The sequence below is a fragment of the Gigantopelta aegis genome, chromosome 4 (genome assembly GCF_016097555.1).
Source record: "Gigantopelta aegis isolate Gae_Host chromosome 4, Gae_host_genome, whole genome shotgun sequence".
NCBI lineage: Eukaryota > Metazoa > Mollusca > Gastropoda > Neomphalida > Peltospiridae > Gigantopelta > Gigantopelta aegis.
Window position 1 is genome coordinate 113,944,617 of NC_054702.1, and position 15,647 is coordinate 113,960,263.

Here is a 15,647-nt window from a genome sequence, read left to right on the forward strand (position 1 = left end):
TTACATATATTTTCATTTTAAGTGAAAAAAGAATCAAACATTTATTAACTGAAAGTAACATTTTATAGAAACAATTGAGGATGCAGCCTTGAATGAAATCTTTTATATGACTATGTACCTTTGACCTTTGTAAAGTGATGGTATTAGATTTGTCTGGTGTATTTACGATATTACTAACATTTTTATTTAGCATATTTACTTAGTAGATACCTGGGTTGTTCAATAACTGATTGAATCTCTCTTACTGGAGTTCTATTAGATCAGTAGATACCTGGGTTGTTCAATAACTGATTGAATCTCTCTTACTGGAGTTCTATTAGATCAGTAGATACCTGGGTTGTTAAATAACTGATTGAATCTCTCTTACTGGAGTTCTATTAGATCAGTAGATACCTGGGTTGTTCAATAACTGATTGAATCTCTTTCACTGGAGTTCTATTAGATCAGTAGATACCTGGATTGTTAAAGGAAACATGTCACGTAACCTATATTTGGCACCAACCATGTACAATTAATTATAAATTGAATCACCTAAAAAAAAAAAATATATATTTAATTACTTAAAATATCTCCATAAAAAACCCCCAGATACGAGCTCTTAGCTGAAATTGCCGATCTTTAATGAGCAGGGCAATCACGAGGTCTGTGACGTCAGAGACGCGTCGCTTAATCTGAGGCCTTACACTTAAAAGCAATAGTCCGTACCACTCATAAAGAATCTAAGACTTGCACAGCTTACCAAAACAATGAGTGTTCATTTGCAAAACGTTTTGCCATATCAATATGAGCTGTTAGTAAATGAAGAAAGACACACATTTACTTACAACAGTGATACTGAAGAAAAAACCAATAGCGAGTCGGAGAGTGGAGAAACCGATGGTGCCAGACCAGACCGGTCGACCAATTTACAGCACGGAAGCCCGAAAGTAACCCGGAAACAAAACCAAAACTCGGATGCTAATGCCGAGGTGTATACTGTTCACATTTAGCATAAAGATACACCTCGATATGATGTATTTAAATATGTAAAAAATATAAATGTAGGACAAAAATTTGTTTGTATTGTTTTAGAAAATATCGCATTTTTTATGTTCGGGCTGTACATAATGAAATCTGTATGCACAGTGTAAACAAACGCTCTAATTTACGACAATGCGCTTCACTTTCATTAACCTGACTTGTAAAACAACATAAATGACTTGAGAGTATAATCAACTTTTAAACTAAATATATTTCTATTTGGATCAATAGAACGAAATGGGGTTATAGTATTTTTCTCTCATAAAAAAAGTAGCATATTATTAGGCCTGTGGTAGGGTGTGTTAGAGTAAAAACGACCACTCACGATACCCAAGTGATAATTTTCTTTTCTTTGGTACTACGTAATTGGTCAGTTTTGTAATTTTAGATGGGAAAGTCTACTTAATCAAGGGTTTTACAGCATTATTTACAGTAATGAAGCAGGGCGGCTGATAATGTCCATTAACATTGTACTATAGTCGTGACAGGTTACGCCACAATACCCTGTGATCTTAAAAAAACTGGCACGTATTTTGTACGTATGTCTAGACTGTGGTAATCACTTACCTGGTCGATACCCTGCAATATACACCTGCCAATCAGGAATCACATGTGCAGGCCACGGAAAGAAATTAGGACCAATTAACTAAAACAACACTCCGATTCTCAAGTCAGCCCGTGGATGAAACATAATAGTTATTTCGACACCGACAGTAGTGGTTTATTTTGTATTGAACTTCGTGTTACTTTGGGGCTTCGGGCGATGAGGAACGTTTTTGTGACGTATTCTGCCTGAAGATTAAAAACATTATTTAAAATTATTATTGTTTTCTACACGTTTTTAAAAAAACATATTTAAATACATCGTACTGAGATGTATCCTCATGCCAAATCCCATGGTTGTATATGCCATATTTAATTACTTATTGAGGTTTCCTTCTTCGGACGGTGAATACAGATTTTGTTATGTAGGCCTACAGCCCTAACATGAATTTTTTTTTTTTTTCAAAACAAATAAATAAATAAAATTTTCTACATTTTTGTTTTAACATATATAAATACATCATGCTGAGGTGTATCTTTGTGCCAAATATGTACAATGTACACCTCAGCATTCGCAACCGAGTACTGTTTTTGTCTCCGGGTAACATTCGGGCTCCGGGCTGTAAATAGGCCGACACCAAAGTACTATGCGGTGTTGGTGTCCAATCTTTTCTTTTGCGATAAAATACACGCGTCTTTCTTCGGATACAATCCTTTGGAAAACCATAAAAAGACAATCCTGATTGTTTAAACTGTTTATTTTTACACCCAAAGGCCGCGCAGTACGGCACTGTTGGACTGAAAAGATCGTAAGCCCCTTACTCCATATATAAACAGTTAACAACAATGGAAGAGTACAGCGGCTCTGACGTCACTTCCCTTTTTTTCCGAACGCTCACGAATAAATATGCATAAATTGTACTTTGATACTGATTAGCGTAATTTCTTCATTTTAAGTTAACTACACGTATTTTATTGTTATAAAGTTATTTGTATATTATTTTTATATCATTTTGCTTTTAAAATGAGCTATAATATGGTCTCGTGTCATGTTTCCTTTAAATAACTGATTGAATCTCTCTTACTGGAGTTCTATTAGATCAGTAGATACCTGAGTTGTTCAATAACTGATTGAATCTCTCTCACTGGAGTTCTATTAGATCAGTAGATACATGGGTTGTTAAATAACTGATTGAATCTCTCTGACTGGAGTTCTATTAGATCAGTAGATACATGGGTTGTTAAATAACTGATTGAATCTCTCTCACTGGAGTTCTATTAGATCATTAGATACCTGGGTTGTTAAATAACTGATTGAATCTCTCTCACTGGAGTTGTATTAGATCAGTAGATACATGGGTTGTTCAGTAACCGATTGAATCTCTCTTAATGGAGTTCTATTAGATCAGTAGATACATGGGTTGTTCAGTAACCGATTGAATCTCTCTCACTGGAGTTCTATTAGATCAGTAGATACATGGGTTGTTCAGTAACTGATTGAATCTCTCTCACTGGAGTTCTATTAGATCAGTAGATACCTGGGTTGTTCAGTAACTGATTGAATCTCTCTTACAGGAGTTCTATTAGATCAGTAGATACCTGGGTTGTTCAATAACTGATTGAATCTCTCTTACTGGAGTTCTATTAGATCAGTAGATACCTGGGTTGTTCAGTATCCGATTGAATCTCTCTGACTGGAGTTCTATTAGATCAGTAGATACATGGGTTGTTCAGTATCCGATTGAATCTCTCTGGAGTTTTATTAGATCAGTAGATACATGGGTTGTTCAATAACTGATTGAATCTCTCTTACTGGAGTTTTATTAGATCAGTAGATACATGGGTTGTTAAATAACTGATTGAATCTCTCTTACTGGAGTTCTATTAGATCAGTAGATACATGGGTTGTTCAATAGCTGATTGAATCTCTCTTACTGGAGTTTTATTAGATCAGTAGATACATGGGTTGTTCAATAACTGATATACATGGGTTGTTCACTAACTGATTGAATCTCTCTTACTGGAGTTTTATTAGATCAGTAGATACCTGGGTTGTTCAGTATCCGATTGAATCTCTCTCACTGGAGTTGTATTAGATCAGTAGATACCTGGGTTGTTCAATAACCGATTGAATCTCTTTCACTGGAGTTCTATTAGATCAGTAGATACCTGGGTTGTTAAATAACTGATTGAATCTCTCTTACTGGAGTTTTATTAGATCAGTAGATACATGGGTTTTTAAATAACTGATTGAATCTCTCTGACTGGAGTTCTATTAGATCAGTAGATACCTGGGTTGTTAACTAACTGATTGAATCTCTCTTACTGGAGTTTTATTAGATCAGTAGATACATGTATACTCAACAAAATTAATTAAAAATCAGATTTGTTTTGTTTTCCGTATTTTATACTATATATAAAGAAAAGTGCCAAAACATATCTACTGGCCCTCAATTAATGTTATTGAGTATTTTTAATGCTTTCTTGTGTTTGCCAGGATGGTTGAAGAAATATTAAATACGAGACTAATGGTTAAGAAATCCTTGAAGACTAACAAGGCAGACAAGGTATGTGTTTTAAAAATGTCTGTACCAACGTTCACACTATTTATAAATACATTTCTTAATAAATAGTTTCTCCTATTTATTGTTGCTATACTTATTTTGAGGTTTTTAAAAATTAAGGTTGTGTTTGGTCTTGAATGTATGTATTTTAACAAGCAAAAATTAAAGTTAAGTTTTGTTTTTGGTGTTTGTATTTAGAATATACAGTGTTTATGAATCTGTTGCAGGTTCTGAGCCGGTTACTGGATGCCCGACAGCTTGGACTGAAGTTGATAGCAAACGTCACCTACGGTTACACAGGAGCAAGCTTCTCCGGGCGCATGCCCTGTATTGAAGTACGTACTGGTGTGTTTTACTGTGACACATTGCACTGTGTTGAATATATTTTATTGTTGGTAATATGCTTGTGTGAATACCTTATGATATATAGAAAGTAATAAATGGTGAGATAAAAAAGAATACAAACCTAAGTTGTTATAGTGTGTAAAAATAATACAGTGTCAAGATTAATGACTGTAAATCTAAAAACTTGTATTTCTCTCTTGACTCAGGTTGGTGACAGCATAGTACGCAAAGCTAGAGAAAGTCTGGAGCTGTCAATCAAACTGGTTGAGGATACTCCACACTGGAGGGCAAAGGTCGTTTACGGAGATACAGACAGGTACGTTTCTGTAGCACTGGATAAATAAGTGTGTGAGTAGAATAATTGTACAAATTATATCTACATAATGCACAAAAAAAACTATTTCTGATGGTACGACGTTCTTAAATAAAATTATGTTACTAAACAATTCAGTTCACACTGTAGTACATAAATATGTCTACAATTTGTTTTTACAAATAAATATAGTGTATATAGCTGAATATATTTCTAGAGCTTTAAGGGACAGTTCAATGTACTTTGATGGGTTTTTTAAACAATATTTATTGAAATAATGAAATGATCGGCAAATAGGTGGTAGGCCTATATAAACGCCTCTCCACGAGATGATGTTACATGCTGCATACATTTGTCATCTTTCACCGCCTGTTTAAAATGTTATGTGCATTAAGTGTTCTAGATACAGAATTCAAGACGTTATTTATGACCTGTGAACATCCATCTTGTTTCAGCATGTTTATCTTGCTGAAAGGTCGCAGTAAGGATGAGGCATTTGTTGTGGGCCAGGAGATTGCTGATGCGGTTACTAACATGTTTCCTAAACCAATGAAGCTCAAGTTCGAGAAGGTAATTCATGCTTTATCAATCTAGTATTTGTAACTGGACATTTAAACAATTTCTCTGTCAGTTTTAACAGATATTGTTAAAACATTTAATTATTTTTAACATTGCCACTCATGTTTTTTAATAATAGTATTTTAAATTTTATTCTGTCCTGTATTTTACTCTGTTGTTGTGTGGTTTATGTAGTCCCATTTTCACTAATGACCTAATTAAGATTTATAACAGTATAATTTGATTGTTTTTTAATGTTGTGTTTATTTACTAGTGTCTGACTGTACTAAAACTGGAAGTAAAACCTCTGTTTTATTAGTGACAAGTAGAAATAACTAATTCCTCTATTTTATTAATGTCAGGTGTATTTGCCATGTGTTCTGCAAACAAAGAAACGGTATGTGGGTTTCATGTACGAAAATCCCGATCAGAAAGACCCGGTTTACGATGCTAAGGGTATTGAGACGGTGAGGCGAGATGCTTGTGCAGCGGTTTCAAAGGTAATCATTTCGTTCACATTGTTTTCTCCCTATATAAATAGTTGTTCTCTAAATCTATTAGATGTTTGCAAAGAATTAAATATTTTAAGCAGTCATATTTAAGGGCAATCTGTAGTTAGATTTGAATTAAAACTGAGAATATTTTTAATGCACAGGCTGTGTAGCAGTCTGCAATTCACAAGTAATGATGTTACGTGTATAATGAATGTCAAATTCTTGTTAAAATAAGCAGTTACATTTTAACAAGGTTTGCAAACTTGTGTCCACTGAGTTGAAACTAAACTCTTTTTAGTATGCAGGTTTCTGCAGTAATCTTTCACACTGCTGTTCAAAGTCGTCATATGACATGTATAAATAAGCAGTTATGTTTTAAACCAAGCTTGTAAATGTGTTTGTATCATGTTAAAATGGGTGTTTTTACTGTGCAGGTGTTGGAGCGGTCCATCAAGCTGCTGTTCACGAGCCGTGACATGTCGCAGGTGAAGCAGTACGTGCAGCGACAGTGTAACAAGTTGATGGAGGGCAAAGTGTCCATCCAGGACTGCGTGTTTGCCAAGGAGTACCGCGGGATGGCGGGATACAAGCCGGGCGCCTGTGTGCCAGCGCTAGAAATAGCCAGGTACGTAGTTCTACTACTGCTACAATTAACTGAGAACATGTGTGCCAGAGCTAGAAATAGCCAGGTACGTAGTGCTACTACTGCTACAATTAACTGAGAACATGTGTACCAGAGCTAGAAATAGCCAGGTAGGTAGTGCTACTACTGCTACAATTAACTGAGAGCATGTGTGCCAGCACTAGAAATAGCCAGGTACGTAGTGCTACTACTGCTACAATTAACTGAGAGCATGTGTGCCAGAGCTAGAAATAGCCAGGTACGTAGTGCTACTACTGCTACAATTAACTGAGAGCATGTGTGCCAGAGCTGGAAATAGCCAGGTACGTAGTGCTACTACTGCTACAATTAACTGAGAACGTGTGTGCCAGAGCTGGAAATAGCCAGGTACGTAGTGCTACTACTGCTACAATTAACTGAGAACGTGTGTGCCAGAGCTAGAAATAGCCAGGTACGTAGTGCTACTACTGCTACAATTAACTGAGAACGTGTGTGCCAGAGCTGGAAATAGCCAGGTAGGTAGTGCTACTACTGCTACAATTAACTGAGAACATGTGTGCCAGAGCTGGAAATAGCCAGGTACGTAGTGCTACTACTGCTACAATTAACTGAGAACATGTGTGCCAGCGCTAGAAATAGCCAGGTACGTAGTGCTACTACTGCTACAATTAACTGAGAACATGTGTGCCAGCGCTAGAAATAGCCAGGTACGTAGTGCTACTACTGCTACAATTAACTGAGAACATGTGTGCCAGCGCTAGAAATAGCCAGGTACGTAGTGCTACTACTGCTACAATTAACTGAGAACATGTGTGCCAGCGCTAGAAATAGCCAGGTACGTAGTGCTACTACTGCTACAATTAACTGAGAACATGTGTGCCAGCGCTAGAAATAGCCAGGTACGTAGTGCTACTACTGCTACAATTAACTGAGAACATGTGTGCCAGCGCTAGAAATAGCCAGGTACGTAGTGCTACTACTGCTACAATTAACTGAGAACATGTGTGCCAGAGCTAGAAATAGCCAGGTACGTAGTGCTACTACTGCTACAATTAACTGAGAACATGTGTGCCAGCGCTAGAAATAGCCAGGTACGTAGTGCTACTACTGCTACAATTAACTGAGAACATGTGTGCCAGCGCTAGAAATAGCCAGGTACGTAGTGCTACTACTGCTACAATTAACTGAGAACATGTGTGCCAGCGCTAGAAATAGCCAGGTACGTAGTGCTACTACTGCTACAATTAACTGAGAACATGTGTGCCAGAGCTAGAAATAGCCAGGTACGTAGTGCTACTACTGCTACAATTAACTGAGAACATGTGTGCCAGAGCTAGAAATAGCCAGGTACGTAGTGCTACTACTGCTACAATTAACTGAGAACATGTGTGCCAGAGCTAGAAATAGCCAGGTACGTAGTGCTACTACTGCTACAATTAACTGAGAGCATGTACCAAATGGAGAAATAACCAGGTGGTTAAAACTACAAGCTACCAACTTTATTTATAAACAATTGTAGAGCAATTGTAGGCAAGTGTTCTGGCTCTAAAAATAGCCAGGTACTAGTTATTAAATCCATTTATATGCAATCCTATCAGAATGGGAGGTCAGTATTATTTAACTTGGAGCATATGTGTATTAGCTGTCGAAATAGTTATGTATTTATTACTGTAGGCTATCAAACAAAATTAATGTACCTCAGAGGAATATATTGGACCAGCTCTGAAGAAAAAAAGAATGACCTAAATCTTGCACATAACAGGAATTCTATGGGAAAGTAGACATTTCTTTTTTTTTCCTTCTTTTTTTTTACAGTGGGCATAATAGGATGTTCCCATGGGTGGTATAAATGCACAAGTTTTCTGCCCCCTCCGCAACCCCTTCCCAGTATGGGCCTGGAAATTGTTTATCTTTTCTTTTAGAGTAGATATTGTGTTTATAATGTTAACTTGAAGTTCAAACTCTAAAGATTTAGAAGCACAGACCTCAAAAATGTATTTCCTCTAGTAGATGTTGAATGTCAAACTTTTAGGTCCAGATTTACGACGCCTGTTTTTCTTAAAATGCAAGTGTTTAAGCATTGTAAATGTATGTAGTTACATGCATGTAAGACTAAAACAGGCTCTTACAGTTTTATTTCCAAACATAGTTTTCTGGACTTTTTGACAATGCCACAATATATTGAACTGAAATTTTATGTATAGCTTTGTCATGTAGAGCTATAGGTAAAGTTTGACTCTTATGAGGAGTTGCCCATTTTGACTGAATTATAGCCCATGAACTTAGGAGATATGAAAATTTGTTGGTCCTGGTAGATGACATGTGTTACTTTAGCACTACTCTGAGAACCCTTGTTGTGTTTGGTTTGCCAGGAAACTGTTGCGCCAGGACCGTCGTGGTGAGCCGAGGGTGAGCGAGCGAGTGCCGTACGTGATCGTGTACGGAAGTCCCGGTCTGCCGCTCATCCAGCTGGTGAGACAACCCCTCGAGTTGCTGCGAGACCCCACGCTGCGGATCAACGGTGTCTACTACATCACCAAACAGATCCTGCCTCCACTCGGCAGAATGTTCTCCCTCCTGGGCATCGACGTCTTTACCTGGTAAGTCCGTATTGCTTCTATATATATATATATATATAGTTCATCATGCTTTAGATTTCGAGCCTGCCTGTGTTTGTAAATACCTCTGTCTGGATCAAGTCGTATTTGATATCCTAAAGCTTGTCAGCTAGTGCTTTACTCATTAGAATTATTATTAGTTTTATTTTTTTCAGTTTTGGCATATAGCATATTTTTCCTGTGTATCAGGAATAATGTTAAAATAAATCTATTTTTCAGGTACCAAGAAATACCAAGGGTAATCCGATTTGTGCCACAGTCAGTTGTGGGAGCAGATAATAAGAAAGTAAGGATTATTTCTAGTACATAGTACAAGTTTTATTAGTTGTCTTATTTGATATATCAAAATAGAATAATCAGTTTACGAAATAAAGAGAAAGACAATAGTGATGTTTGCTCACTTGACTCATGCGATCAATTAATCAGGTACACGTTTTATGATTGAATACAATCCAATACAGAGTTACTTCCCTGCTAGTTTTGTAGTTCTTGCTGCAACAGTGATACATGAGGAAATTATATAATATTTGAGATATATAAACATGTTAATTATTTGAACAATAAAAGTTATTAAAAAAAATTATAATTATAAATCACCTCTTATAAATATGATTGGCATAAAGTACCTTGATTTAGTATGCCGAGGTACCACATACATTTTAATAGCTTATTTATTGATCATTAATCAGTTTGTGCACACTAGTGATTCATGAAAAAATTTCATCCATTTCCCAACATTAATTGGAAGTATACACAGTTGTAATGATTATGTTGACAGGGAACGATCTCTCAGTATTTTGTGACGACCAACTGCCCGATCTGTGACGAGCAGTCGAAGCAGCCCATCTGTCCGACATGCCTGTCTGACTGCCAGATGACGGCCGTCACATTGATGGAGAACACCAGGCTGTGTGCCAGGGTCCACGACACATTGGGTCAGGTAAATCAGATTAGGTCACAGCCCAGTCAGGCTTTCTGCTTTGTAACAGGAAGGAAAAGACATTTATTCAAGGACATCTTGGCAGGTTTAACTACGAGGTTTTGCTTATTTTGATAGTGTGTAGGAAACTTGCCATTGCTACATCTAACTTCATCCGTGTCAGTAGGTGTAACCAAAATAAAATGTGATCAAATGTTAAACAAGGTAACTTCAGCTTAAAGCAAATAATGTTTCGTTCGACAAGATAACCTGAAGTAATAAGGTTGACTCATGTAAGAGCTATTAAGGTAGATCTTATCGTGACTAAGCCAGAGTGTCATGAAATCGGATTGCAGTTAGATTTTCATTCACTTTACACAATTCTAAAGAAACTCTAGTAATGAGCAGGGCCCATATTTTTGAAGCTATTGTAAAACTATAGTAGTCTATGGCGAGAGTGTCGTGGTGACGTCATGGCTTACGACTGTTATATGATATGGCTAAGATAGCTTTGAAAATCTGTAGCCTGGTCAGTTTGCTAAAGGTAAAGTTTCACAATAAAGATATTTACTGTGCACCTTGTGATCGATTCCCTTATGTTCCAGGTCTGCTACAACTGCATGGGAAGCCAGGATGCCACTCAGCCATGCATCTCCACTGACTGCTCCATTCTGTTTCGACGGGTTCTAGCACACAATGACAACAACAAGGCAGAGTACCATCGACAGATGCTCGAGAAAGCTCTTGAGTTTTGATCTGTCTCGGTCCTTCCTCTAGTGGCTGGGATCTTGTCTTCCAGAAGAGAGCATTACACTGCCAATGATCAGACAGAACCTGCTGTTTGAAACGCATACCAAGATATAGTAACACTTTCTGACCTATGTGTTATAACACCTACACAAAATGACATGATTCTATTTTTGATAGATATCAATTTCAAATAAGTTGCTGAAGTTAATCTGCACATCTGTCTGATTCCAGTTATTATTACTGTTGATGTTCCTGGCTTTCCTCGGTGAACAAATTTGTTTAGAATAGATATCCATGTCTGTTGTGAAAATAGTTCACACCACTTGCATGTGCACACTTTTAAATAAACCACTATGGGAATGTTCCCAGGAAATGTATCAAACACTTTCATGACTGGTCTCTGCTGATTACCACCTGCTGCTGTTTCTAGTCCTGGGTACCAAATCCAGACTCATTAGTGGGTTAATGAACACCAAAACGTTAACTATAGCCAGCTGGCAGACTCGCATGCAGCAGATACTAGTGGGTTCTAGAACACATACCTAATTACAGGAGGCTGACATTCATCTACAGGGACAACATCCACTTTGCTGTAATGCATTTGATAGTGTGATTGTGACATCCATTTACTTATTCTATGAATACTTTGGATTCTAATTTTGTTGTACCAATACAGTGCTTGTCTTTGAAGGGTAAATGTTCATCAATTCACATGTCAATTTGATGGCAAAACAGTCCAAACCTACGAGTGCCAGTCCTGAATAGTTCTCAAAGTGCCTTTTATCGACAGCACACTGAACCACGTATCATGACGTATTAGTTCACCTTTTACTTACACAGACTTCAAACACATCCATAGCTTTCTGCTTTTTGACATAGTGTTATTTTCTGTGAGCCATAATAAGTGTAACCACTTCTTAGTTTGTTGTATCGGGTAAACTGGAGCTTTGAAAATGACATAATTGTACATATGTAGAATGGAAATTAAGCTAAAGTGATCGTATAGTTGGTTTGGCAGCAGCAACTGCTGATTTATGAGTGGTTGTATCTGATTCTGTGATCTCCATTTCATCCTTTAATGTCCAGGTAGAGTCGGCCAAAGAAAAATGTCTCAGGGACACTACGCTGCCAACGCCTCATAATATTCAACTTATCTCCCCTAGAATTGTGGTGCTTCATTGAATACTGCTCAACAACAACACTTCACATTGTGCCGAGTAACTGCTAACATTTTATAATGGATGTCACATTGTGCCGAGTAACTGCTAACATTTTATAACACATGTACATAGGGTCGAGTAACTGCTAACATTTTATAACACATGTACATAGTGTCGAGTAACTGCTAACAATTTATAACACATGTACATAGTGTCGAGTAACTGCTAACATTTTATAACTCATGTACACAGACATTCATTTATGTGACGTTCTTTAATCATCCACATCATGCTTTTTAGACGATAGTCATTACCATAATCAGTAATTTAGGATTACTTGCACAATTTATGATATTGATGTAATTGTTGTGTTTTTTATTTTGTAAGAAATGGTTATACTGCTAATTAAGGTAGAATGCAACTGTAATGTATTAAAAATAAACAGTAAAAATTCATTGTTGTTGCAATAATGTGAATGTTGTAATACTGCAATACAATATATTTCAGTACAAATTATATATAGCATTTGCATGTATCTTTAAGAGTGCTTGATTTTGATGTTTAACATGAAGGCTGTAAGTGGGGTTTTTGTGCTGGTAAGATGTGTTTATATGAAGTTACTTGTTTATGATATTTTCTCGATTGCTTGGAAGTTGTTTGTGTGTGCTGTATAGTTCAACTGGACATAGATTCTTTATCTTGAGTTTCCATCTGTATTTGTTTACATCAGTCGCCCAGCAGCATGTCCACTATCTATGTGGTAAAGCTGATACTTTTAGAGTGGATTGCATTCAGTGATCGATTCAGTAGTTAAGACTCATCAGTGTCAGTTTAATCTTTCTGAACACATTTGAATACCATGCTTGCATTACAGTTATCCTTAGCTGCAATAACTGTATATGTACAGATGAGGATTTGTAACTAACATCTTACACATTGCTCAGGACTTAAACAAATTGTTTCATTGATTTTTTAATGTGTTGCTTTTGTTACAGAATTTTGATATACTATTGAAGCAGTATAAGATAAGCATAGTTAACAAATGGCTTTTACATATTTAGAATAAAAATACTGTATGCCTTTGTATGTACAAAAACAGTTCTGGCATATCTGTGGTAGATAGGTGGTAATTGTACATGTCAATTTTAACAGGTGGAACTGTGCTCCAAGCAGGACAAACTAAGCATAGTATTAAATCAGTGATAGGGAGATTTGACATAAATAATAATTTTTAAAATCCCAACATATTCAAACATGGCGAATGTTTCAGTGTGTTGATATAACTTGTATGTTTGATTTAATGAGCACTAGATCATGCTTAAGTGAAATATGTGTGTGAATATATAGATAGTGGTAGTTTGCTATTCATTTTTCACCAATCGTTTTATCATAAGTTAATGTGTTATTTACAACAGGCCTTGTGTCAAGTTTTTATACATATTTAGTATAGAAATGCATTCAATTGTAAATATTATTTCAGATGTACATAATTTTATGGGTTGAATTTATAATTATTTGCGATGTTGTATGTTATGTACTGAACTAAAAGTGCAATATTTGTGGAATTATTTATATATTTAATATATGTGTTTATATAAAATTGTTAGCAAGTGGCTGTGACTGACAGCATTATTATTTGTTATAATTCAAGATGGTATCTTGCTTTTAGTAGGTGAATTTTTAAATTGTTTATTTATCTGCTGTAAGCCAAATATCTGCCATGATTAAGATATGCTAGTTTCTTCAGTAGAGAATAGTGATGCAATAGTGACAGTAGTGCTAAATTGTCCTAGTCACCTGCTTACTATGTCCTCTTGTTTTCTCTTTAGAGTAGTGAAGTAAAAGTGATAGTAGTTACTACTGACTACAGGTTGTCTTAATTACACAGTTATTATGTCCTCGGGCATAAGTTCAGTTAACCACTTGTCGCTAACGTTCGCTAGACTCATTTTTTCGCTACTCAGTAAACCGAATTACCACTCAAATAGTTTGCGGACATTAGTAAAACATTTGCTGGCTGAACTTGGGTCTAGTGTCTTACCAACACTAAGTGAAGATTATTAAGTTACATGTCCTTTTACAACATTGTAGGGTTTTTCATCTCAAACTTACAATTTGACAGGAATATGCTTTTCACATCTGGTCATGTACAATGTATGTCTGATAAATTTGTCTGGCACTCCACAAGTCAGAATGTTCAAAATATTTGTTATCAGTTAAAAAGTTTTGAATTTTGAAAGATACAAAAGGCAGGATCAAGAAGGAAGTGTTTCATTTTGTGACACACTCAACACATTTTAACGATGGTTATATTGTGATGTACGTATAATTAAGAACCAAATAGACAATTAAAGAGAAAGCCTGCTGCCAGCACTCTATTGGCTACAGCCTTTAGTACACCAGGCGTGGAGCACTGGCTGGAATGAGAAATAACCCTAGAGAGACCATACATCAGGCAAGCATGTAACTATTGGATTACCAGTATGTCCCATCCTTCTCTCTCCCCAAAAAGCCAGGATCGTCAAAGTGCCTGTACAGGTCTACAGGCCAAATCAAGACACTGTCTTCAACTTCTATACAGACATCCGACCAACCAACAAGGCATTCAGTGTTCAGTGAGAAATTATATGTTTTATTTGAAATAACCTACAATGTTTTTAAACTACTATGTACCTTTGTGACTGATTATTTAGAGTAGTACCAGTGCTGCCAGCATGTTATTATTATAAGCATGTAGGTCCTAGTCTGTGCTCTTATTTAATGTGCAAGAATGCGGCTCACAAAATCTGAGTATCACATTAACTTTAAAGGTTAACTTTATAATAAAGTAAAATTAAAACTAGACAAAACAAGAGTCAAATATTAGAAGATGGCTTTATGTATATTGACATAATTTGTATGATTTACCCCATGTGTAGCTGTGTAGTGACACATAGAAAGTGACTGATAGTGATGTCACAGATGGTTATCCTTGTTTTCGAACAGAGTTTGGGATGTTTAGCTTGGGTATTTTCTAAGACACTTTATGGATTACACATTCATAGTTCATAAATTTATTGTGAAGTTAACCTTTAAATATATTAGAGGCTAGCAACCGATTGATGCCAGATCTGTTGTAATTAAAATATGTAATTTATACACGGATTACTGCCAACTATTTCAATCTAGCAATTTGATTACTGCCAGATATTTTGATGATTACAATATATTGTAGACATGTACTTAGTTTCTGACTAATATTTTACACATTTCAGCTTATAACTGTTGATCATTTGCAAAAAGTGAATGGTTTTACGAATATCCTCAGCAAATGGCTGTCAAAGTCAGCATCCTTTATATTATCATTTTGAAATTGCTATATACTGCCCAACATACCGGTACTCTCTAGTTTGTTATGACTGATCATTAAACATTTTACTAACTGAAAAGTTTGGGAATAAATGTTTTTACATTAAAATTAATTGCAAGTAATGTAAATTATTACCCATATGGTTAAAAATATTTCAGAACATATCAAAGTGATACGTCCCACTAGAACGCTAAGTGGGACATAACACTTCAGTGTCATCGATTGGCGCACTACAACCTTACAGGAACGTCAACCAAACGAGACGAGTGATATAAATTAAGATCGATTATGGGTAATAAATAGGATATTAAACTCTCTACCATTTCGTATCATGTTTATATCCCTTGTAAAATAATTCTCACCGTTACTCGCTAAAGCTTGTGACAATTGAA

The 15,647-nt window shown here is 36.1% G+C and overlaps 1 protein-coding gene across 1 annotated transcript in view; it reads left to right on the forward strand.

Annotated features, from left to right (window-relative positions):
- Nucleotides 1–15,434, forward strand: part of LOC121371842 — a 72,328-nt gene extending 56,894 nt beyond the window's left edge. The window contains 10 exon segments of the mRNA XM_041498042.1: nt 4,061–4,130; nt 4,355–4,462; nt 4,679–4,788; nt 5,241–5,355; nt 5,706–5,843; nt 6,272–6,462; nt 8,832–9,059; nt 9,297–9,363; nt 9,856–10,017; nt 10,602–15,434. Of these exon segments, the coding sequence (XP_041353976.1) occupies nt 4,061–4,130; nt 4,355–4,462; nt 4,679–4,788; nt 5,241–5,355; nt 5,706–5,843; nt 6,272–6,462; nt 8,832–9,059; nt 9,297–9,363; nt 9,856–10,017; nt 10,602–10,751 (1,339 nt within the window). The 3' untranslated portion in view covers nt 10,752–15,434.
- Nucleotides 15,435–15,647: the final 213 nt, after the last annotated feature.